The sequence below is a fragment of the Eptesicus fuscus genome, chromosome 14, assembly GCF_027574615.1.
Source record: "Eptesicus fuscus isolate TK198812 chromosome 14, DD_ASM_mEF_20220401, whole genome shotgun sequence".
Taxonomy (NCBI): domain Eukaryota; kingdom Metazoa; phylum Chordata; class Mammalia; order Chiroptera; family Vespertilionidae; genus Eptesicus; species Eptesicus fuscus.
This window is the reverse complement of record NC_072486.1, coordinates 26,672,372-26,696,416: the sequence shown is the minus strand read 5'-3', so window position 1 is coordinate 26,696,416 and position 24,045 is coordinate 26,672,372. Positions and strand designations below refer to the sequence as shown.

General features: G+C 38.7%; 1 protein-coding gene across 2 annotated transcripts; it reads right to left on the bottom strand.

Moving 5' to 3' along the window:
* Nucleotides 1-2,184: 2,184 nt before the first annotated feature.
* On the bottom strand, nucleotides 2,185-15,165 carry BET1 (Bet1 golgi vesicular membrane trafficking protein). 2 transcript variants are annotated; one of them, XM_028156977.2, is made up of 4 exons: nucleotides 14,973-15,160; nucleotides 7,677-7,801; nucleotides 5,414-5,470; nucleotides 2,185-3,355 (listed from the first exon to the last, which is right to left on the bottom strand). In XM_028156977.2, exons 1-4 carry the CDS (start codon nucleotides 14,989-14,991, stop codon nucleotides 3,200-3,202), a joined length of 357 nt encoding a protein of 118 aa, XP_028012778.1. In that variant the 5' UTR covers nucleotides 14,992-15,160; the 3' UTR covers nucleotides 2,185-3,199. The 2 variants fall into 2 exon arrangements, with proteins under 2 accessions (XP_028012778.1, XP_028012787.1); XM_028156986.2 differs by lacking the exon at nucleotides 5,414-5,470 and having other exon boundaries at nucleotides 14,973-15,165.
* Between the last annotated feature and the right edge of the window lie 8,880 nt (nucleotides 15,166-24,045).

Genomic DNA, 24,045 nt, shown 5'->3' with positions numbered 1-24,045 from the left:
TCTTCACAAGTAATATTATCACAATAACCCTCTGATTGTGTATCACTGCTTTATATTCAATTGTTATTCCTCTTTTACAAATAGAATAACTAGAGTGGCGAGGTCATCAACCCCAAATCATCATGTGAGTAATGGAGCCAGGATTTATGCTCGGTAATGTGACTTCATAGCTTTCAGTATTAGCTACGATGCTAATTTGCCTCCCAATAAATATTTAGTCAGTTAATTCATCACAGTGGCCTGATGAAGTTATTTACTAACTAAATGAACCCAAATTATCAAGCACTTTTTCCACTTTCTCTACAAGGAAGCAAATTCAATACATATGATTTGAAATTTAAGAGCATGGAAAAATTAGGAAAACTAATTCATTTCAGAGAACCAAAAGCTTTCTATGGGTGCAGGTGCCAGTGTTTTCTGCTCTAGAATTCAAATGCTTAAAATGTTGCATATTTGTTTTAGATTTCACAAGTATTCTCTATTCAAGTAGTAGCTAAGAATTAATTTGCATGCTAATTTAAATGCTAGCGATCATTTGTACAATTGTCCCTTCCCTCGTTGTGGAGACCTAAGCCTCCTATCCGTATGGGATGCTGCAGAGAAGTTACACCTTTTTATTATTGCCGAATGTGTTGGCACACTTCCAAGGACCAGCTCTTAGTGAAACGGAGTATTTTGCAGAACATTTCAGACATTTGGATTTGTTTAGATTTTTATGAATTGCTTTCTGAATCTGCTTTACCGTTTAAAATATGGGACTTATATAGTGTGTCCCTACCACCCAAACATCAGCAAGTCTTGTGTGGTTTGAATAAAAGCTATAATGTGAATGTTTTGCTTGTTTATTAGAATCAACTTCCCAGATACATCTAGCAATAATTTTCTTTTCAGAGTTAGCAATGAGCTTGTAAAGGATTATAAAGGATTAGAACTTTTCCATATTTGATGTTTCCCTGCCCCAAGTTTTATTTCTGGGAGCATTTTTTTCCTAGTGGCTCCCCAAACATAAGGAAGAAAAGGGTGCTCGCAGATGGACCCCTGATGGGACAGGGGGTAGGTCCTTTCAGGAGCTGTCTGTCAGGAATCTCAGTCAAGGCAGTGAGGAGAGAGGGGTTATACGAAATACTGGTTAGGGCCTTGATTTTAGGCAGTTCTTAAAAAAGAATTCTAAAATAAGAAATGTTGAAGAAGGCAGTGATAACAATCACATTTACCTTACCCCAAAACCCTTATCATTGCCTCCTTGATGATAATTCTACCCAACTTTTAAATAGTGTTTTAATAGATTTTACAAAGTACTTTCATATAATAGCCAATACTTAATCTTGAATTCCATCCTTGTCTTGCTATCATTGGTTTTCCTAGGGCCTTGATCTTGTCCACTTCTTATTGATTCCCTTCTGTTTCCATCTTCCAGTTATTTTTCTTTGGCCTTTTGTTCTTTTCTTTTTGCAATTTTAATTATTGCAACGATTTCAGAGTCTTCCCTGAGCTCTGGCTGTCACAAATTGACACAGAGTACATAATTAAATAATTCTTGAAAAAAAAATCAATCTCTAATTGTTTGATAGAAATTTCCACTTAGAGGTCCGGTCATCATCACAGCCTGAAACCAACTTATCGTCTTACCCTTAAAGCAATTCCCTTTTCTGATGTGTCGATAATAATAGGGAGAACTAACATTTATTGAGTAACTATCATGAGTAAGGTGCTTTCCAATATATTATCTGTCTCTCACAATGACCCTATGAAATGGGTGATTTAATGAAGAAACAGGTCTCCAAACACTGAGCAAGTGAAGGAATGGATATTTGAACCCAGGTCACCTAACTCAAACCAGTGTGTCACATCACACCTCAGGTTTGTCAGGCTGTTACTTAACCCCTCTCAGCTCCTGTGTTTTAACTGTCAAGCAGAGGCCCAAATGACAACAAATCCAACCAGAACATAGGTATTTAGAGAAAAAGTACTGCAATGATAATAGATTTATAAATAGAAATATTTGAAAATTAGATATTTTTGAAACTGCAGTCATGATTTATCTCATTTGTTTAAATAAAGTTCCGAAATAATACAAATATGTTAGCTTTTCTTGATTTTGCTTGGAACCTGAGTTTCAGGACCATTTCTCAGGTTCTATGTAAAAATGTAAGGGACTTGAATAAGAAAACAACAAAGTTCAACTTATTTCATTAAAAATTTATTTTTAGAGTTCATAAATGAGTAAATTCCAAAATAGCAATACAGTGTATTTAAGAACATTTTAATATTTCTTTCTACTCAACATTCTACCTTTGTTTTGCTTTCTATAAACAAACATACTGGTTTAAAACAACAATACTCTTACCCCTAAGTTCAATGCTGAGTACTTTCAATTATCTATTTTGAGCACATAATAATGCAGAGACAATTAATTTTCTTGAACATGTTATTTCCAGTCAGAGCTTAGCAATTACTTTAGCTTCACATTATTCTGTCACAAATGATAACCAAATGGCCTAAGTAGCTAAAATCATAAAGCTATTTTAAGCCAAGTCAATGGTATGTATAAAGTTAATATAAAATAACAATTATACTGGTTCACATTTGTTTTACACCTACTAGAAATATGCCAAAATAATAAGATTTATTAAAGAATGAGGTCCTTGGGCAAAGGGGAAAGAGGAGTCATATAATCAAAAATTATTAGAAAAACATCGTAGGTAAAAAGAAATCTGCCTACAATTTAACCAAATCAAGGAGGAAAGGGGAGTACATCATTAGGGTTGATGTCATTCAGGAAAATACGTTTGTCATTCCACCACAAACCTGTTCACCACTGCAAGAGCTCAGCATCAGGCTCTCCATTCTATTCTCCCACTAAGTTTCTTTACATGGAACATAAACCTACGTTTATAATAACAACAGAACACTATACTGCTATTTAATCTGACAGCAAACAATACAAAAACAATGGTTAGGGCTGGACTGACTTTTGGCTATCTCAAAACCCCTGAAAATAGGGGCAAAATGAGTCATTAAACAGTATTCAAAGAGCACTGTATTATGTAATGTGATTTATAAAACAGGTAAAATTCTGTAACTGTCAATGGAAAAAGCCATATTTGAAAATGAGGAATGTTTTGATGCTGATTTTTTACCAAAGTGGTACCCCAAGCCACTTAAGTTGGAACAAATTCCAAACTCACACTTACTTGCATCACCTCAGTTTAATAATCCAATAAATGACAAAAAAGACAAACAATGAAAACAGCATCATATAGCACATCAGCTTTGTTTGGCTCCCTCTGGATAAAATCTTCAGTTTTTCCATAGTTCTACCTAGAAATCCAGTTGTAGAATCAAATTGTGAATCCTATGAGGAGAAAAGAAAAACAGAATATAATGCTTAGATTCTAATACTCTACATATGCAGACTTAAGTAATTGGATATACTGTTATTAGAACACATTCTTAATGACATTTTTAGTGTTTATTCAATTCAGAAACCTGTTTATAAGTTGGATAATCAGCCCTATTATTCCATGCAAAACTTCGTAATTCTCTCAATGAATAAAAAGCTCTTTTATTATCCAATAAACATTTCTTTCAGCCACAGAATACTTCACAATCCTAAACTATTTAGGTTTTACTCCAATTCTGTGGATTAAACAACATTAACAATAAACATAGTTTGTCTACTATCACAGGTTCCCCCCCCCCCCACTTTTTTGGGGTGGGTGGAGATCAAACCATTTTATTGAGGGCCTTCAGGGGAGGGTCGAAGGGCTGGGAGGACAGTGAGAGCTGATATCCTGGGCCTGGCTGGGATCTCCCCAGCTTCACAGCTGCCAGAAAAGCGTTTTGTTTTTTTTACCACTTTTTGTTGGGGTATATTCTCTAAGAACAAATGGGTCTGCTTCCCAGTATAGCAATTCATCCAAAACGTAATATGGTTGGTCAGCAGTTAAATGTAGCTTTACTTTTAAGATCCTTTAATTTAAATAGGAAGTACAGTAGAGTAAAAGTTAAGAGAATATCATATAGAAGTGGTAAAACACAGTAAAAACTACAAGTATGGATGGGGAAAATTACCATATTAAAACATCGCTGGAAAAGGCCTTATGATAAGGCCTAGGTATGGATTAGAAATATTGCACCTTCATAGGAACTCATATGCTGAGATGTAAAGGTCCTGGCATTATGATAGCTTTTATACAGCTCTGGCTATGTAGCTCAAGCACTTTACACATCTACTCGTAGCCCATCGCAGTAGGCTGCCGCCACTTCTGCGGGAGGAGCCGGCGGGAACCATAGCGCGCTGCTGGGAGCCGCGCTCCTTCCGCAGGAGGCGGGCCCGCCGTCTCCTCTCAGGGCCTGCGCTCAGCCACAGAGGTTGCGGGCCAGTCCCCCGTCCCTGTCCATGTTTGCTCTGGCTCCGGGGGGCCGGCCCGAGCCGGGCGCGGCAATGAAGCAAGCATTCCACCAGGCCGCTCACACTGCCCACTCTCAGTGGCCCCCCCCCCCCCCCCCCGGTCCTGGGGGACTCCAGCGGGGCTGAGAGGAGTAGGCACTGCCATTTCTGTCTTTGTGATGGAGTGATGGTTAATTTGCATATTACCCTTTTATTAGATAGGATAATTCTTCAGAAGGGCTATGTATTAGAGTCTTTTGGGATGCTTTTTACAAAATGCATAGACCTAAATCCCTTCCCCTGAAATTCTTTACCAGTATATTTAGAGTGAGGACCAGGCACTGATATTTTCAGAAAGCACCCCACAATTCTAATGCACAACCTTCATAGGAACACTGCTTTCAATGCCCTATTCATTTTGGATAGTACAGTTTTAAAAGCATGTGGAGAAACTGGGAAAGGTCTGGAGCTTGACATCCAAAATAAATATTTAAGAATGGAAAGTGGCTTGAAGAAGAAAAGGTATATATTGCTGAGATTTTAGAGATAAAAGGTTCTAGATGTTACTATGTTCAAATCCTATTGATTTGTTCAGAAGTGATCCTTAGGACATCAAGCAAAAGAAACAGGTTTACATTTGTACAAGACATTCGGCTGATTGGATGTAAAGTGCTTTTAGATGACTTGGAAGTCTACATGCATTGAGATCTCTAAGAACAATCTAAATAGTCATTTATCCTGAGTCTTCAACAGTCTTTCTAAACACAGGATTTAAAGATACTTAGTTTCTACTTTTTCCTCATACTTATGTGTGTTAGGCAACATGAAAAATGTAAGAATATGGCAAAGACAAACTTTGTAGTTATTCAAAACCAATTAGATATAAATGGATTAAAATCCAGGACATACGATCCCTAGATCTATTCCAAAATGGATAAAAGTTAAAATGATATTATTCCTGATTAACATACTAACTTTAAGAATATTAGAGCTCAGTCTTAAAGTTAAAATCTTACTTACCATTTCAGCTAATAATTTATTTTGAGTTTTAACTTCATGGCCTATCTCAATGGAAAGCTATAAAGAAAGCATATACATTACTACTCAGATAAAAGTATTTAAGTGTTATAAAGCAAATATAATGCCATTGTAAATATACATTTTCTCAGAAACAACTGTTCCAGAAACAGAAAATATACACTCTTCTTCTGATACATTTTCACTGATATTAAATGGAAAATAAATTTAGAACTTTTACTCCTTCTCAATAAGGACTTTGCTCCCCTGCTCTTCATTTGGATTTCATTTAATATTCAATTCCAGCTTTGAATTTTGGTACATACTTCTGATTCACATATCTTTGCATGCTTTTTCTTTCTTTATAATTATTCATACAACAGCATTTATCTGTATATTTCCTTCTTTATGTTTTTAAAGATGTACATAACTACCTGTATTATCAATTCAAATTCAGATACAAATATTTAATATTTTCCTACTGAAATTGACATTACTTTGAATACATGCCTAAATTGATTATTTCTTTAGATTCTAAAGGTATTTCTTTTTAAGTATAACAAATTGAAAAAAAATTACAAGTTGTCATCCACATTCTAAAGCTATGCAGAAAAGAGGCTGAGCCAAAAGAAATCTGCGTGTTTATGGCTGCTATTCAAACCAAAACCTGTTTAATACTTTATATGACAAATTCATCAAAGCCTTCATTTCCAAGATATTTGAATAAATATAATCACAACTACTAAAAATCCTTGGCAAACCATTGCAAATATTGTTCTCAGCTTATTTTATGTGAACACAGTACGGATGTATTTCTGACACAAAACCATACCAGAATTCTACAGATCAGAATAGGAGATAATAAAGAAACTATATATAAAGCTCAAAAGCTTTCTTCTAACAAGGAGCCTAAATATTCAACATCGTTGTTGTTTTTTAAAGCATCTAATTCTTAATTCCCTCTCAATGTTGTATTTGCTAAAGTATTAACATTATACAATATTGCTTAATTCACAGATCAACTCCTTTTGATTTAGTATGACTTTGAAAACAATACTCATTTCAGAATGTAATAGTCTCCAGGCTGAATACAATTCTATTTTCTAAGACTAGTGAAATACCAATTAAGTTTTGGCAATATGAGCTTCTACTTAATGCTCTGTTAGTGTACAGCATGTTTATTGTAATGCAGAATATATCACACACACTTTTAAAACCATCTTTTTCATTCCTTTATTTAATACATTTAATTCAATACAACTGATGAGGAATTATACTAGGTGCTGTGTAGAATATAAAAATAAGTACAACAGAAAACCCTACATTTAGTAAATTTCTTTTACATACAAATAATTCCAATGCAGATCACCATACAATAAGGGTGACAGAAATGGTACAAATGGTCGTATTTTCATAAAGAAAAATGTTACTTGTGACATCATAATCAGGTAAAGTGTGGAGGAAGGAAGGGGCGCAATGGAGTGTAGCCTTTCGGACAGGCAAAAGCTCGGCCACTGTGAGGAGGGAGAGCACACCTAAGGCAAAGGGAGAGCACCATGAAAGATATGGGAGTGGGGAACGTCGGTGTCGGGCAGAAAGTACACACACGTTCTGAAAACGCAGGCGGTAAGGTCTGAGAAGTTATGGACAATCTTTAAAGAACCTATCTGATCAACTTACAGTGTGAACTTTCTTACATCATGGGAGGACAGTGAAGTCTTCTGAGAGTACAGGACACAATTTTAAAAACACACTAAGATGACTGGTGAGAGTATCAGACCAAAACATGTAAAAAAAAATTAGGAAAAGATAGGTTAAAGGCTTTCCCAAAAGAACCAGGGGATAGTATTAAAAATGGAAAAGCAGAAATAGAAAGAAACCTTAGCAAGAAAGACGCAAAAGACTTGGTGATTGCTGTGAAGTAAAAGGTAGAAACGTGAAGGCTAAGATTTGTAGCTTAGGAGACTAGGTCAGAGCTGCTTGGGTGTGGAGGATGGACTGCTCAGAGACATGACTACAGACATCACACAGTATTTTAGATTTAACCACAAAAAACAGCTGAAGTTTTAAAAGGATAAACAAATGTACCATATGTTTTCATTAGCCACATTTTTAAACCTACTCAAATCATGTCTAAACTTTGAGCATACCTCACTGAACCACACTATTTGGGTAACTGAATTCCTTAGTATGATGCCAATAAAAATATAATATATATGCGTATAAATATACAAATTTAAAGGTACTTAATACATTATATACTTACAGATTTTATAGCAGTTACTTTGTGTCTCAGACTTTCAGTGAGTCTGTCATTTTCTTCTTCACAGGCACTATATCCACTATTAGCATAGCCATAGTTCCCATAGTTGCCAGCAGGTCCACCTTCACCTGCAAGGATCAGTCACAAGTCTAGTTGTAGCAAAAATGAGCCACTTTTAAAACTTTGATAGAAAAGAACCGAAAAAGACCCCTGGAGGGCGTTGCAGACCACGTATGTCAATAATAGTCACATTTCACATGAGTTTTTAAAATAACAAAATAGAACAATTCCTTCAATGTCCTCTCTTAAGCAAAGAATATTCAATTCATTTCAATACATATTTATTGACTGCGTATTGATTGCCCACAACACACTCAAAGAAGTACCGATATACATACAAAGATATTCAGGACACATTTCCTGTCCCATAGAACTATACATTTTTAAAAAGGTCTAAAAGTAGTAACATCAACTCCCCATGGAAGAAGCCTGGCTCTGAAGAGCAAGGGAGAAAAAGGATACAATAGCAGGAGGGAGCTCATGGCAGAGGGAGGGTCCTTTATTGGCATCTCTCTCTCTTAAACAGAAGAGAGCTGGAATAACTTATAGAGAATATAGCTGAGTTGAGAGAGGTGATCATTCATTCTTCAACAAATATTTGAGAAACCCTGATGTGTCAGGTCCGTTGTTCTTTCTGGTGCTACTTTTTGGAGCTCATCTTCTAGGACAGTGGTCGGCAAACTCATTAGTCAGCAGAGCCAAATATCAACAGTACAACGACTGAAATTTTTTTTGAGAGCCAAATTTTTTAAACTTAAACTTCTTCTAACGCCACTTCTTCAAAATAAGACTCGCCCAGGCCGTGGTATTTTGTGGAAGAGCCACACTCAAGGGGCCAAAGAGCCGCATGTGGCTTGCGAGCCGCAGTTTGCCAACCACGGTTCTAGGAAACAGCAGTGAGATACAGGAATGCAATCCCTACCACTGCCTAATACAGTACTTGATATTCATCAGGCAATCAAACAGGAGGAGTGAGCCTCGGGCAGTGAATACAATGAGAGGAAAAGATAGTTTAGCAGAGGTCGCCAACCAGTGCTCTGTGGACCACTGGTGGTCCGTGAGGTCCGAAAGCTTGGCGACCACTGGTTTAGGGTGTTATTTAACCACATTAAAAAAATACCACCAATTTTCTTAGCAAAAAAAAAAAAAAAAAAAAAAGGCCATCTCTGAAGAATGACGATCAGTTAGGAAAAACAGTAAAGAGAAGGGAGGAAAATGACTGAGAATACACAGGGCTACTAGGGGAATAAAACAAGCCTGGCTGAGGCAATATATAGTAGCCGTTTCAATCCTCTGGGATGTGTGAAAAAAAAGAGCTCATCAGCCTGAGTTAGCCCATGAGAAGCTGGACAGTTGGGCTGCTCAGGAGTTGGAGGTTTATAGTGTTGGGCTGCAGGACAGAACACCAAGAGGTTGAGACTGCTTGCCAAAATAATGGTTAAAGATATGAATTATTAGGTCTAGATATGATAAGAATTGAAGTAATTTCAATAGAGGCCTGAGAATTTGGGGGAATGGGATGCTATAGAAACCAGATGTCTAGTAAACTCAAAGAGTAGATGGAAGAACAGGAAGTAGCCGTCAGTGCTGGTAGCTGAAAGATATTTAAGGCGTGCATAGAAAGTTCTTTCAAGGCACAGCACAAATCTCATTTTCTCTAAAAAGCAAAACTCTCTCACTCTGAATTCTTATAGCTCTGACTGCACAAAACACTAATATAGCACACTAGAGCACACTCCAAGGGCAGAAACTAAATTTATTTCATTCCTGGCTATATATCCCCCACAAACACATGCATACACATAGGAAAGCACACTCAATACAACTTGTAAATGAATTAATGAACAGAATCTGAAGTCACTGTTATTCAACTTTGAATATGCCTGCCTTTGTCAAGAATCCCATCTAATAATAGACAAATATGCAAATTGACCGCACCTTCGCTAACCTAAGCCACGCCCACCAGCCAAGCCACGCCCACCATCCAATCAGGACGAGTATGCAAATTACCCCAACAAAATGGCGGCTAATTTGCATATCAAGACAGCATCGAAAGAAGCCAAGAGCTGCAGAAGGGAGTAAAGCTTCCAAGAAGCAAGCAAGCTGGGAGGGGTGGGGAGGACAAGGGAGGAGCGAAGTCAGGGCCGGGGCGAAGGGGAAAGCAGGCGGGCTGGTGGAGAAGGCGGGACGGGTGACAAGGGCGGAGCGGAGGCGGGGCCAGGGGCGAAGGGGAAAACAGGCGGGCTGGAGGAGAAGGCGGGGCGGGTGACAAGGGCGGAGGGGAGGCAGGGTAGAGTGCAGCAGGAAATCCTATTGCAGGATTTCCTGCAACGGGAAAGCTAGTTGAATTATATAAAAGGCTAATATGCTAAGTGTCCCTCCGACTGTCCGACCAGTCACTATGATGCGCACTGACAACCAGGGGGCAGATGCTCAACGCAGGAGCTGCCGTGATGCACACTGGCCATTTACAAAGAAATGGCACCGCGGACCTGGCACTGACAAAGCAACACTCGGCTTCCCCCAAGTGGGAAACAGGCCCCCACACCACCCCGGAGCAACAGCCCACCAAATTGCAGCCAATGCTGCCAAGACTCCATGGTGCAAATTGTGGCCCACAGCCCAGCCCAGCTCGGAAATGGTGGCTGTGGGCACTGGGTTAATGACGTCATGTAGCAACACCCAGCTTCTGTTCCTAGCGACTAGCCTCCATGGAGTTTCTTCAGCCCAGGAACAAGACTTGCTTTATAGCCAAGTGCAAACATTTTACACTTTAGCCAAATGTTTCTGAAGTGTTTTCACGTGTCTCATCTCATTTGATCCTCACAGAAGTCCTGGAGTGGGTAGATAGGAGACTCGGTAGAATCCTATTTTCATTAGCCAGAAAACGGAGTTTTAGAAAGTTTAGAAACTTGACCTGACTAAAAAGAAGAAATGGTGGACCTTGAAAATAACTTCAGGTTTTCTCACTGCGCAGAATATAGTTAAACACTACTGCAGTTAAATACTTTACCCTTTGTTCTCCCTGCATGATCTATAATAATAATCTGCTTCGTGTTGATATTAACTGCTGTGTTGCTGACAATTACCTGAAAGAGAAGTTGGGGTGCTTCACTGGGCTGGAAAAAGTTTAGCTACATCAGAAAGCAGGTCTAATTAAGCAAGTTTATCTATCCTATCTAATCAAAGAATAATATGCAAATTGACCATACCTCTGCTACACCCACAAGCCATGCCCACCAGCCAATCAGGAGCAAGTATACAAATTAACCCAACCAAGATGGCTGCGGCCACAGAGAGAGCAGGAGGCTTGGGTTTCCCCAGCAATGGAGGAAGCCAAGCTTTCTGCCTGCCCTGGCCTACCTTGGCCTCCACTTAAGGCTACAAAGTTTCAATTATAGAAATAAATAAATCCCAACAAAAATGGCTGCAGCCACGGAGCTGGAGAGAGCAGGAGGCTTGAGTTCCCCCGGCAAAGGAGGAAGCCAAGCTTTGGCAGCCCTGGCCTGCCTTGGCCTCCACTTAAGGCTATAAAGTTTCAATTATAGAAGATAAATAAATCCAAGATACCAGGGCCTCCACTTGGGTCGCCGGGGGATGTGGCCAGCCTGCAAACCACCACAGGCCCCTCACCCAGGCCGCCAAATACCCCAAGGAACCCCCACCCTGATCCGGGACACACTTCAGGGCAAACTAGCTGGCCCCCACCCCTGCACCATGCCTCTATCTTATCTAATCCGATCTAATAAAAGAATAATATGCAAATTGACCATCACTCCAACACACAAGATGGCTGCCCCCGTGTGGATACAAGATGGCCACTACAAGATGGCCAGCAGGGGAGGGCAGTTGAGAGGGACCAGGTCTGCAAGGGAGGGAAGTTGTGGGCGATCAGGCCAGCAGGGGAGGGCAGTTAGGGGCAAACAGGCTGGCAGGGGAGCAGTTAGGCATCACTCCCCTGCCAGCCTGATTGATGGCAGGGGAGTGGTTAGGGGGTGATCAGGCTGGCAGACAGAAGCAGTTAGGGGCAATCAGGAAGGAAGGCAGGCAGGCGAGCAGTTGGGAGCCAGCAGTCCTGGATTGTGAGAGGGATCCCAGATTGGAGAGGGTGCAGGCTGGGCTGAGGGACACACACCCCGTGCACGAATTTCTAGTATAAAAGGCTAAGTTGACTTGCACATGCGTGATACATACAAAGCTCTCGCTGGCACCAATTGCACGTGTGTGTTTTGATCTGTCATTGTCGATCGTGAATTTGGTTGACACTTATAGAGAAAGGGCGAATAGCAATATTAAAATATTCTAATTAATTTCCTTTCAATGTGCATGAATCTCTGCACCCAGACACTAGTAGAATCATAAGCTTCTTGGAGGGCAGAAACAGTATCTCATAATTCTATATCCCCTGTAATGAGTACTTTTTATGCAGCAGACACTTACACAATCTCTACCACCACACACACACAAAAACACAACAAAATGTCAAACAAGTATATTCCAGAGGAGAGTTGCATTCCCCAAATATTCCCTCAAATGCTGACATATTATCCATAAAGCTCTCTGAATGTGCTATTATAAAAGTGAAGAACTCAAGTGACTATGCATAGTATTTCCCCCACTCAGTTAAGTCATTTAAACATGCATTCTCATTCCATCAGTTAATGATATGCTGTACAAACTCTACTTTAATGAGGACCAAAATCCTTAAAGAAAAGGTATATGTCTTCTTATGACTAAGGTTCTAAATGTAGAACATTTGCCCAATAAGTAATTAATGACTGCTTGAATTTAATCACTTGACAACTTTACCAAGGAATTCATTTCTAAATTAATAGTTATTTGCTTTATTTTCTTTGTTTACCTTAATTTTATAGTACTTCTATATCATCCCATTTATTGAAAGCAAAATTCTCATCACCCAGCAATCTTTCAATACACATTTCTTTTGTTAAAGAATTTCTAACTTTCCACATATTATCACCCCGACCCCTCCCCCCCCATAAAAACTAAAAATGTTAAATAAAATTCTAGGAGTTGCTATTCCAAAGTTAGCCACTTCCTTTTGTGTGGATCACTGCTATCAAAGCTGTAGGAAAGCTAGTGAGTACCAGCCTTTGTCCATTTAGACAAATGCTACTTCTTCTGGGTAGTTTCCATCAGTAGCTGAGCCAAATCACTTAAAGAGATTCATGTGAAGTGTGGCAGCTTCTCCATGTGACTATCAGGTTCACTCTTTCTTTATCCCAAGTTTAAAATCCCAAGTCAATACACATTGATACTTAAAAAAAAAAAAAAGCCCGCCTCCCATACCAATGTAAATGATAGCAATGGACAGACACCTAAGTTATCATCTTTCCTCTCAACTACAAGGGAGCTTGAAAGAAAAAAGGCTCTATCCTAGAGATTCTAATTTAATTAGTCTCAGTTGGGGTGCGGGGGTGGTGTCCAGGTAGCAATGCCTTGAAAGCTCTCCAGGTGATTAGGTGATTCTAATGTATATTCAGGGCTGAGAATCACCACCTGTCAAGTCCTTTTCCTGCAATTTATCACAACACACTGCTGAACAAAATATTCAAAGGGTTAACCTTTTGCACTCAGATGTCGAGTGTGACTCAACATGGTTAGCATTAGAATAAGGAATCGAGAAAAGCAAGCGAGTGCAAAGGGTTAATAGGCCTATTGATAAGATCCAAACTCCTTGACCTGGCACTCAAAGATCTCCACAAGCTGGTAGTTCTGGTTCCATGTCTCCTACTTCAATCAAACTGGCTTGGCCATAATCCCTTCAACGCATCATTCATAATTCCAGTCCTACAATTCTTTTTTGGGGGAGTGGTGTCATCCTTCCAGCTGGAACTTACCTCTCCCACCCTGTAACTTCAAGCTCTAGGTCAAGTTCCTATGTCTCCACAAAGTACACAGCACTCTCTCTCTCTGACCTGCCTCAACATTCACTATCTGTAGAACTTATCTGGCATTTGGATGTCTCACGACCACCTTGTACTGGAATTTATCTTTGAACGTGTTCCCACTCCCCAACTAGATTGGAAGCTCTGGGGAGAATAAACAGGGCAACAAACAACTGTATACCTAGAGCTTCCTCAAGTACACAATAAATGTTTGTTGTTATCAGCAATGATACAAAGGAAAAGCATTGAGGCATATAAAACTAAGCATCCTCAAAACTAGTTATTTTTTTCTCTACGATTTAGCTGGTCAACGTTCTTTCTATGATGTAAGTATTCATAAAAACTGTATTTTTCCAAAGTGGTTTCTCATACGACAATTTATTAAGCAATGTACAAGTCTAGAGTTACTGTCAACTTTCACTAACTTTAAATACCGGACACTTTCGAGAAGTTTTTTTTTTTTTCTTTTTACATCTTATAACAATTGAAAAATGTAACTTTTTCCCCCCCCAATATTTCATACATTTTTTTCCCTCAGGTTACTGTACAATGATTTAGCAGCATTCTTTTTCTTTTTAAAATTGTCTCTTAATAGAGAACTTCAGAACCAGGAAATGCTGTTTTAACAGCTGTGCAGTATACTGGCCCAGTAAGAGTCCTTGTGCCTCCCTTATTCCTTCTGGCTGGTAAAGAGGCTTCCTAAAACCGAAAGGTCAAGAACAAATGCCCAAGCACGGCCACATTTTACTGCCTTAACAGTGGAACAAGGCTCAGATAAGCAATGTTCTGGGTAAAATGGCCTCTGACCCCGAAGTCAGTCTCGGACTTTAACAGTAACGACACGTAGCATTTACCTTTGTAACTCACTGTTACCAGACTAACATTATTCTTATTCTTAGCGTGCTTCGCATGCAACACTCTATCCAACTTGGCTTCTGAAGAGACTTAACACCCAGGGCCAGCAGGGAAGGAGAAAGCGAAGCCAGCCTTTGGGGAATAAGCACTTTTCATCACGATGCTGTCGGTCACTAACTCTAAAGGACTTCACTGCTGAGCTGGCACCTGCGCCCACTCCACCCCCCAAGTCCTGCACTCCTCTCTCCAAACCTCCCATTCAAACTTGGGGCTGACCCGAACTTAAGGAAACCCCTAGGACCTGAGACAAATGACCTGTTTCCCCTTGGCACCGCCTCCAAAGACCTCCCCAGACACCCTGCTTCCTGGCCCAGATTCCAGGGACCTAGGACGGGTCCCACTTCCTCCCGCGCCCCCGCGCCCAGCACGGCCGGCTCCAGGACCCCCGAACTTCGGACCCCAGTCCTCTCCTTACCCAGGCCTGCGCGCCTCATCCTGGCAGAAGGCAGAGGGGAAAGGCAGGCGGAGGGGAGGCAGGAAGGGGCCAGGGGTCACCGGACCTCGTCTTCAGGACCCGGGCCCGGCAAATCACCAACTTCTTCCCCGGTAGCGCCACGACATCAGTGGAGTCTAAACATCGCGCGGCTTGATGGCGTCATCAAGCGCTCTCCGGCGCCGGGCGAGGCGGCTTGAATGGCCTTCTGGGAAATGTAGTTCCACCCAGATGCAGGGCGTAGGGCGGGGCGTGGTGTGAACCCGGCCCCAGGCTTCCAGAAGAAGGGTGAGCTTTTCTGTAAGGACAAGAAATACTTGGATCTTCGCTGCTGGACTCACTGCCCTCGGTTGTCAGCCCCGAGTTTAACCCATGAAAGGACGGTTGACTTACTTTTCTGATTCTGCCTCTCTCTTCCTCTCACCTCCAAAACCAGCTCAGGGAAAGGCGAAGAAACTTTCCCCAAGTTTCTGATCACCCAAGTGAGACATCTGAGACCACGGAAGGGAAGGAAGAGGGTTAGCGATTTGTGCCGGGTTGTCCAGTCAAGTTCCAGGCTGCCTGCCTTTCTGGAAAGAACCATGGTATTCGTTGTTCAGGGGCCTCAGGACCCCTAAACTCTTTTAATTTACGCAGAGGATACGGAAATCCAATTGAAGTTAAGAGTTTAAAAGCTTGTTGGTGGGTAGGGGATGGTCCTGAAAACGAGGCTCGTCCTAAATTTCATTTTATCTCAGGATTTTCCTGAGGATTAAGGAAATAACGTGTGAGTGTGTGTGTGTTAACCTGAAATACAGTACATGCTTAAAAAAAACCCAAACAACTATTGATTTTTTGTTTGTTTGTTTGTTTGTTTTTGCTGCTATATGACAGTGGAATAATCTCCATGCTAGAGGTTTCTGGAAATGCAGGCTCTGATCATTTCCCTCATAGTTTCCCAATATGAGCATTGACTAAAGCAGCGGCAGGTAAATCTCTGCCTTCAGGTTGTTTTTGTAAAATCCACACAAAAAACAGTTTTTAATAAGAGCTATTAACCTGGGAAATAAGCTTAATCCAATAGCGTTTTGAGAGAAAATAGTCTTCATAAAAATATAAAACAAACCACTCTTCTCTAAAAACAATGGAACTAAATGAAGATTGCATCAGACACAATTTTTGCAAGTAAACACCTAACCCTAACCCTAACCAAATTTCATGGCTAATCCAAGGGAAAATAGCACACAAAGTTCTCAAAACATTAACAAACTTTCTAATCATGAAGCAAATAAGAGAAATGATGGCAAAGCTTTTTTTTTTATTATTTACAATCTGTGACAGGCTCTTCTTTTGCAAAAAGTACACATGTTCTATAATCAAAACATGTCAGAAAAATCATCTTATGTAAAGAAGGCTCTTTTCATATAAATATAATTTTTTAAAGTCGAATGTTAAATTTACCAAAACAGACTATTTAAATTACATGTGTACTCATCCTCTTTATCAACTACTTTCTTTACCTGGTAGGGAGATATAAGGATAAAATACAGTTAAAGAAAAAAAAAAAAGTCTATCAAGAATATAACTCAAGCCGAAACTGGTTTGGCTCAGTGGATAGAGTGTCGGTCTGCGGACTGGAGGGTCCCGGGTTCAATTCCGGTCAAGGGCATGTGCATTGGTTGCGGGCACATCCCCGGTAGGGGGTGTGCAGGAGGCAGCTGATCGATGTTTCTCTCTCATCGATGTTTCTAGCTCTCTGGCCCTCTCTCTTCCTCTCTGTAAAAAATCAATAAAATATATTTAAAAAAAAAAGAATATAACTCAAGACAGGCAAAGCTGGTTTATATTGAGCTTGGGAGCTAAAAATTCAAATAGTTGTTTATTGCTACTGTTGCTAGTCAGTATCAAATTAGGATGAACTTATATGAGAAGATTGTGAATTCAAAAGATGAGGCAGATTTGATGAATTTAATATACAGAAGAGTAATTATTAAACACTAGAGGCCCGGTGCACGAAATTTGTGCACGGGTAGGGTCCCTAGGCCTGACCATCGATCAGGGCCGATCAGGTTCCCCTCCTCCTCCTTCTCTCGCCACCCGCCTCCCCACCTCCCCACCTCCTCCTTCCCTTGCTCCCACAGTGCCCTGCTGCCACTGCTGGTCGCCTGTCATGTTTCACACCACCCCCTGGTGGACAGCACATGTCATAGTGAGCAACCAAACTCCCGGTCTCCCAGTCAACCTCCTGAGGAGATGCTTTGCATATTAGCCTTTTATATATATAGATGGTCAGAGTAGACATAGAGACTAGAGGGGATTCTTTTCTATTTTTCTTTGCCCTTTAAAGTGAAAATTCCTAACTCTTCTTGCTGATGGAAGAAGACCAATAAAATTCTTAGAGATTAATAGCATTGAGAACATTTTCTTTATTCTCATAGGAAAATTTCACAGAAAATATCTCAACTTTAGGAAATTAATGACTAAACATGACTTAAATATTTCTTGTAGTAATTACAGAAGCAAGAATATGAGCAGGCATTATCTGAATCTTGGTACAAAATATTAAACTTTCTTTTTCCCATTAGTCTGTTTGCTGACCATTTGTCCTGCTTCTTCCTGACCAAATTTCATGGCTAATCCAAGGGAAAATAGCACACAAAGCTCTCAAAACTGGCTAAATAAACATTAACAAATTTTCTAGTCATGAAGCAAATTCAGTGTATCAAGCATCATATTTAAACTGTAAGAAAATGCAAACTAAAATCAGGTCTTGACTCACAAATAGGCTATGAAACAAAAGTTAATGTGTAAGTCAGTTATTTTTGTACTTAGAACACATTTATGCTGGAGAATAAAATGGTAGGAAGGTTCCCAACCCAGCCAGAAAGCACAGGGTTATGGTGGTTCCTCTATTGGCCAAAGTCTCTGTAACCTATAGTACAGGTGAAATGCTATATATTTTTGTGGGAAAGCAGTAGGGAAAATAATTTTTAATCCTAAAATAATGCAATATCAATAAAGAAGAAGCAAACTTTAAAAAAATATTTTGACTATTCTTGTTAGAGAATTGCTTTTGCTTAAAAGTTCTTGAGAACTCAAAAGACTTTTTCCAGGAGTTTTTAAAGAGCCACCAATTTGATCTTCCCTTTCCATAATTCAGGAATATTATAGCACTGATGTAATGCTTCTTAGCCTTAATTGGTAAAAGTGAGGCACACAGTTCCAACTGAAAAGTCTCCAGCAGAACCAACTACATGATTGTGGGACCCAGTGCAAAATGAAAACTCAGTATCTCTCATTCCAAAGCAGGAGGAAAGCTCAGTTAAAGGCACTAAAAAACAAAAGTTTGTTTGTTTTTTGTCACAATCTATACCCTGCCCCTCCCACCAACTTGTCATGGTGTTTTGTTTTTTAAGTCCTTCTAAGTAAAGAAAAATAAATGACTTAGTTTTAAATGTAAACATAAAACATTTAACTCATCTGTGAATTCACCAAAATCACACAATTTGTATCTCATGGCTCATACGTGAATATGTGTTTTGTAGAAACACTGGACAAAACTAACTTGACTGTCTTTATTCCACATCCTGATATGCACTTTATCATGATGCTCAACAAACACGTTACCTTCAGCTTACTGATGAGTTAGGAGGGACTGAAAAGAAAAGGAATTATGGGCTTCCCTATCTTTTCCTTTCCTTTCATGTCATCATTTTCAACATAACTGGCTAATACAAGGAAGTAAGATGAGGGAGAAAGAATATGACAGGATGCACTCTTCTTTCTGCAGAACAAGTTCTGGTTCAAGAAGAACATGTAGCCTTTGGGGGCTGTCAGTGCCCACACTTGTCGGTCACAGACTTAACCCATTTACCTTGTACTCCCTTTGAGTTTTGCTAAATTTCCATGCATCTTGAATCCACTGGAATTATGTGCTAATGGGTTATTGCAAATATGACATGTGAGTGGGGTAGCAAGGACTAATAAACATGCGTATTGTGCATATCTCCTCTGCTTATAGGCATGCTCCATTATTCCATTAGACTTCACTTACAAAACACAAGTTCAAGATAAAATTAAGAATCTCAAGACAGTGACCATGAAGCATTACACTAAGCATGAAGCTCTTGTAGCAAGGGGTCAAGGTTGCACACCCATGAACCTGGCCCTGGCCTTCAGAGAGAAATTTTCCAAGGTGATAGGGCCATAATTGGTAGAGAAAAAGAAAGGGAGTGAATACGGAAGACAGACATAGCCACAGGGAGAGATTGATTAAGGTGAGCTGAGTGGTGACATTTACAGGGAAGCAAGAAAATAGAGTATATGTATTATGCTCCAATTGAAATTTAAGGGAGGAAAGAGGTTGTTAGTTGCACAGTTCTCCAAGCCACCCACCAGATTGGTTTCTGTCACCAGTAAGTGGTTAATAGGCTACTGATGAGTAAAACTGTTGTGTCTTGGCATGCATAGGCAGCAGAAAAAATGTCCTCAAGATGGTCATGATCCTAGCAAACCTGAGTGATGGGGTGTGATTGCAGGCATGTAGCTTTTTCTTGTGTTTCACTCCAAAATGTTTCATCTTCCAGCAATTTTGATGTGTTACTAAGGCCTCATTCTGGGAAATAATTCTTTCTTTAATGTCAGTTAATCAGTAACTTTGATTCCCCCCTCTCCCCCCAAATATCTGGACTCACAGTAGAGCTAAATTTCAAAATGGGCACTTTGCATAGACTTCCCTTTTAATATTTCAATTTTAGAGACATCTTAGACATTTCTAGAACATTTTAGATTAAAGATGATAGGTTTAATTTCCATTGCCTAGGAAATTTTGGTGTTTTAAGTTTCTTCATTACCTATCATTCAAGACTAATTTAGTCAAGTTGATAGTCATTTTTCATAGCATTTGTTATTCAAGAAGTATATTGGATTTTAATATCGATACGTTCAAAGCACAAAAGGAAAAATGAAGTACACAACTTAGTTTTATTTGCACAGCACCTTTAGACACTTTGACAGACATGTCATTTTATTACCCCATTCACGGAATGGTTTTTTTCCCATTAGTGCAGATTAGGTGTATATATGAGATGCGTATATGAGAGACACACCATTTCAAAAAGTTGTTTAGGGGTTGAGATATGCCATCAGTTTTTATGTAGGACACATTCCCCTAATTTTTCTGTTTTATTGCACACAATGATCTCATTACCCTTGATTTCTAGAATCGGGCCAAGACTGTGTCACAGCACAAGTTATTTCAACTCAGCCTTAGTTTATTGACACAGAAGTACTCTGTATCCAGAGCCCAAAAGATCCAGTTTGTCACCTTTTCTATTCTTAACCATAATCCTAGAGTCAGCTGAGATGATCAGATTTGTATATCTTCAATATTTGTTTTGAAAAATGTTTACAGACTGGATTTAACAGCTTCAAAGCATGAGAGAGCATTAAAATGATTTAATCCTTGTACCAAGAATTATTGTTGTTTGCTAACATATTCCAGGAAGATCAAGTCTGGTATTTGTTTTAAAATTTATTTGTTCTTTCACTTCCTCCCATCCCCCCCGTAACTGATTTCTACTGAGTTCCTCTTCTTGATTTGCTTTGTGGTGCAGCTATATCAACAGACCTCAATTTTGTAAAATGTATATTGTCTCTTAACTTATGCAAAGGTGATACTTGTAGTACAATGGAGCAAAGGTAATCTTTTCAATAAATGGCACTAATTAAATATATATCCACATACTAAAAAAAATAGTTACCCTTACATCTTCTTTAAACAAAATTAATTTGAGATGCATTATAGATCTAAAATGAAAGGTAAAATAAAACTTTAAGAAAAAAAAGATATGTATGTTTGGGATAGAAAGAATTTCTTAAACAGAACACAAAAATCATTAACCAAAAAAGGGATATTTGATAAATTTTGCTACATTAAAAATAAGAACTCTTGTTCCTTAAACATCATTAAGAAAGTGAAAAGTCACTGAATGAAATATAATATTTGTAATAAGTATCTGGCAAAGGATTTATAAGAAGAATACATAAAGAACTTCTGCAAATTAAAAAGGAAGACAGTCAATTAAATAAAAATGGGCAAATAACTTGAAAAACTCTTTACAAAAGAGGATATCCAAATGGCCAATATATATTTGAAAAGTTGCTCAACATAATCAGACATCATAAAAATGCAAATATAACCCATTAGATAATACTACACCTCCTCCAAAATATGACTATATGTAAATACAGTATAATATAATATAATATAATATAATATAATATAATATAATATAATATAATATAATATATATAACATGGCCACATTCTGATAGAGATGTGGATGTGGAGCAACCAGAACCTTCAAATGCTACAGTGGATGTGTAAATTGGTATAACCTCTTGGATAAGTATTTGACAATATCTACTAAAGCTGAAATATACACATATTCCCATGAGCCACCATTTCATTTTTGTAGGCATATACTAACAGTAAGGTATACATGCATACAACAAAAGAATGGTCATAATTGCACTATGCATAAAAGCCACAAGCCAGACATAATGTCATTGTCCACCCAAAGAAGAAATGGACAAACTGGATAAAATACATTTGAATTTTATGGAATGAGAATGAAAAACCTCATGCAACATATAACAGCAGATGAATCTCACAAATGTAATATTGAGTGAAAGAAACTAGATTGAAACAAGTATTATTTCGTTGACATAAAGTTCAAAGATAAGCAAAACAACCTTTAGAATAACTGGGAGGTGGCAAAAGTAGCTCTGGGACACAGGTAATGTATTGCATATTTAATTTTAGCGCATTACATAAAATATTAAATTTGTGAAAAGTAATTAAGTTGTGCACTTATAATTTGTGTACATTTTGTATGCATGCTATGTAACAATAAAAAGTTTACTAAAAACAAATCCAGAATTAAACTTCTTAAGTTGATATGGAGTACATAATGAACATTGCAAAAGTTTAAGAAAAAAGGAGAAGAAAGTTAGCAAGGCTTGGGCCTCACCTCAGACCATTTAAATCAGATTAGGAACAAAACATTATCATAACTCTGGAAGAAGTTTTAACAGATGTCAATTTCAGGCCCAGCATTATTCATGAGATACCACATCAGTTACATGGTCCTTGAAACCTTCAGGGAAGTTTTCAGACTATCATAGGTACTACAATCTTATCCACCCAAAAATAGTAAACTCCAATATTAATTCCAATATTAAAGTACAAAAGAAGCATTAAATAAAAATTTTACATGTATAAAAGTTTCAAAGGCTTTTTGTAATTTAACATGAGCTACTCAGGCTAGTAGTAATTTATATAATTGACTATGATGAATTGATAATCATTCATGCTCAGAAATAGTTTGGAAAGCAGAGTATCTAACTTACAAATTGCTTTAAAAGGTAATTGTTAAATGAACACTAAAGTTAACAATGAGTAAAATTGTCATAATGTTATTTTTTTCAGGACATTTTAGTTTTTTTGCGTTTTGGAGCAAATAGATATAGATAGCTAGAGTGGGATGGAGAAAGAGAGAGGGGGGTGGGGGGAAGAATGGAGGAAGAAAGGAAGGGAGGAAGGGAGAGAGAGTTCCAAGGGGGAACTCAAGGAACTCAACTGCATAAAATTTAAACCTGGCTTCTTTGTGGAAAGACCTAATGCAGCTAATTTTGTCCCTGAAAACAAAATTAGGTCCTTATTTCTCCTGTCACCTATTTCATTCTTCTCTATAAAGACCAGGTTCCTATAACTGTTCCCAAATGAAAGCCATAGCCCCATGTGTTTCTGATCCTCCAGTTGGACTGCTGTAGCAATGTCCTGGATGAGAAAATCAGATTAGTCAAATGTGAGTGAGGTGTCTGTCCTTAGTCACTCCAATCAGTTGATGCCAAGTGATAGGGGTCCTAAAACTATGGGCCAAGCAGTTTCTCTAAGAAGTGTTTGCAGGGGTAGGGGAAATATTATTTATTAGTACATTAAAGCATGTATATGGTTTGAGCACTTGCATAAACAAATTTCATGGAATAGCTTAGAAAACTGAAGACTATGGTGCTCACTCACATTATGGGGGCCTTTATGGTTAGCCATTAAATTGAGAGTTTGTTAGTAAGGACAATGATTTGTATTTTTAACTAAGGTGAGTTTGGCCCTATACCTTCACTCCTGTTTATTTTATTTCATTGGATTTTCTTTACTGGGGTTCAAAGACCATCTTCTCTTGGGAGCCAAGACTAAAGATGATCTTCCCTGAAGTGGAGAGTGAAACTGAAGCTGTGACTTTCGCAGAGAGTCCACACTCCCTCAGATCTCTTTAGCAGCCCATTGGTTATCAACAGGCATTTTGACATCAAATCAAACCCCAACATTTTAATGAAATGGAGCATTTTATTAATTTTAAATTCTTTTGTAGCAAGTTTTTCTTTCCTTTCCCATAGGAAGACCATTTTTTTTTTGGCATAAATATGGACTCGTAATTTATACTCTACAGTTGTAAAGTAAATTTCATCTTTGCTTCATTTTTTACTCACCTATAAAAACTGTTTATTGCTAGATTGGAGATGCTACAAATTTGATTTCTTTTGCCAAAGTACTCCCCCCCCTAAAATTCTCTTAAATAGAGCCCCAAGGTCAAAAAAGTAGTTTGATCACTGACTATTAGCAAGGAGATATGTGAAACTAAGAATTCTCATAAAAAGAATTATACAATTGATTTCATAGGAATGGGGGAGAAATAACTTGCTACTGTAGCCCCAGTGCCCCAAACTCTATAAAAGTGTTATCATGGCACTTCTGAGTGCTTAGCATGGATGCTTGATTCTAGACTAGCATAAGCTTTTATTTTATTTTATTTTTAATATTTTTATTGAGGTATTATATGTGTACATATCCCACCCCACACCCACACATGCCCTCCCCCCCCCAGAGTTTTGCGTCCATTGTTTATGCTTATATGCATGCATACAAGTCCTTCGTTTGATTTCATAACTCCCCCACCTTTCCCAAACTTTCCCCCTGTACTTTGAAAGTCTGTTTGATGCTTTACTGTCTCTGT

What these genes read in the sequence shown, in the direction of transcription:
- BET1 (XM_028156977.2), bottom strand. An exon ending in AAGTAACTGCTATAAAATCT is followed by an intron (nt 5,471 to 7,676) that starts GTAAGTATATAA and finishes CTTTCTTTATAG; the next exon opens with CTTTCCATTGAGATAGGCCA. An exon ending in ATAAATTATTAGCTGAAATG is followed by an intron (nt 3,356 to 5,413) that starts GTAAGTAAGATT and finishes TTCTCCTCATAG; the next exon opens with GATTCACAATTTGATTCTAC.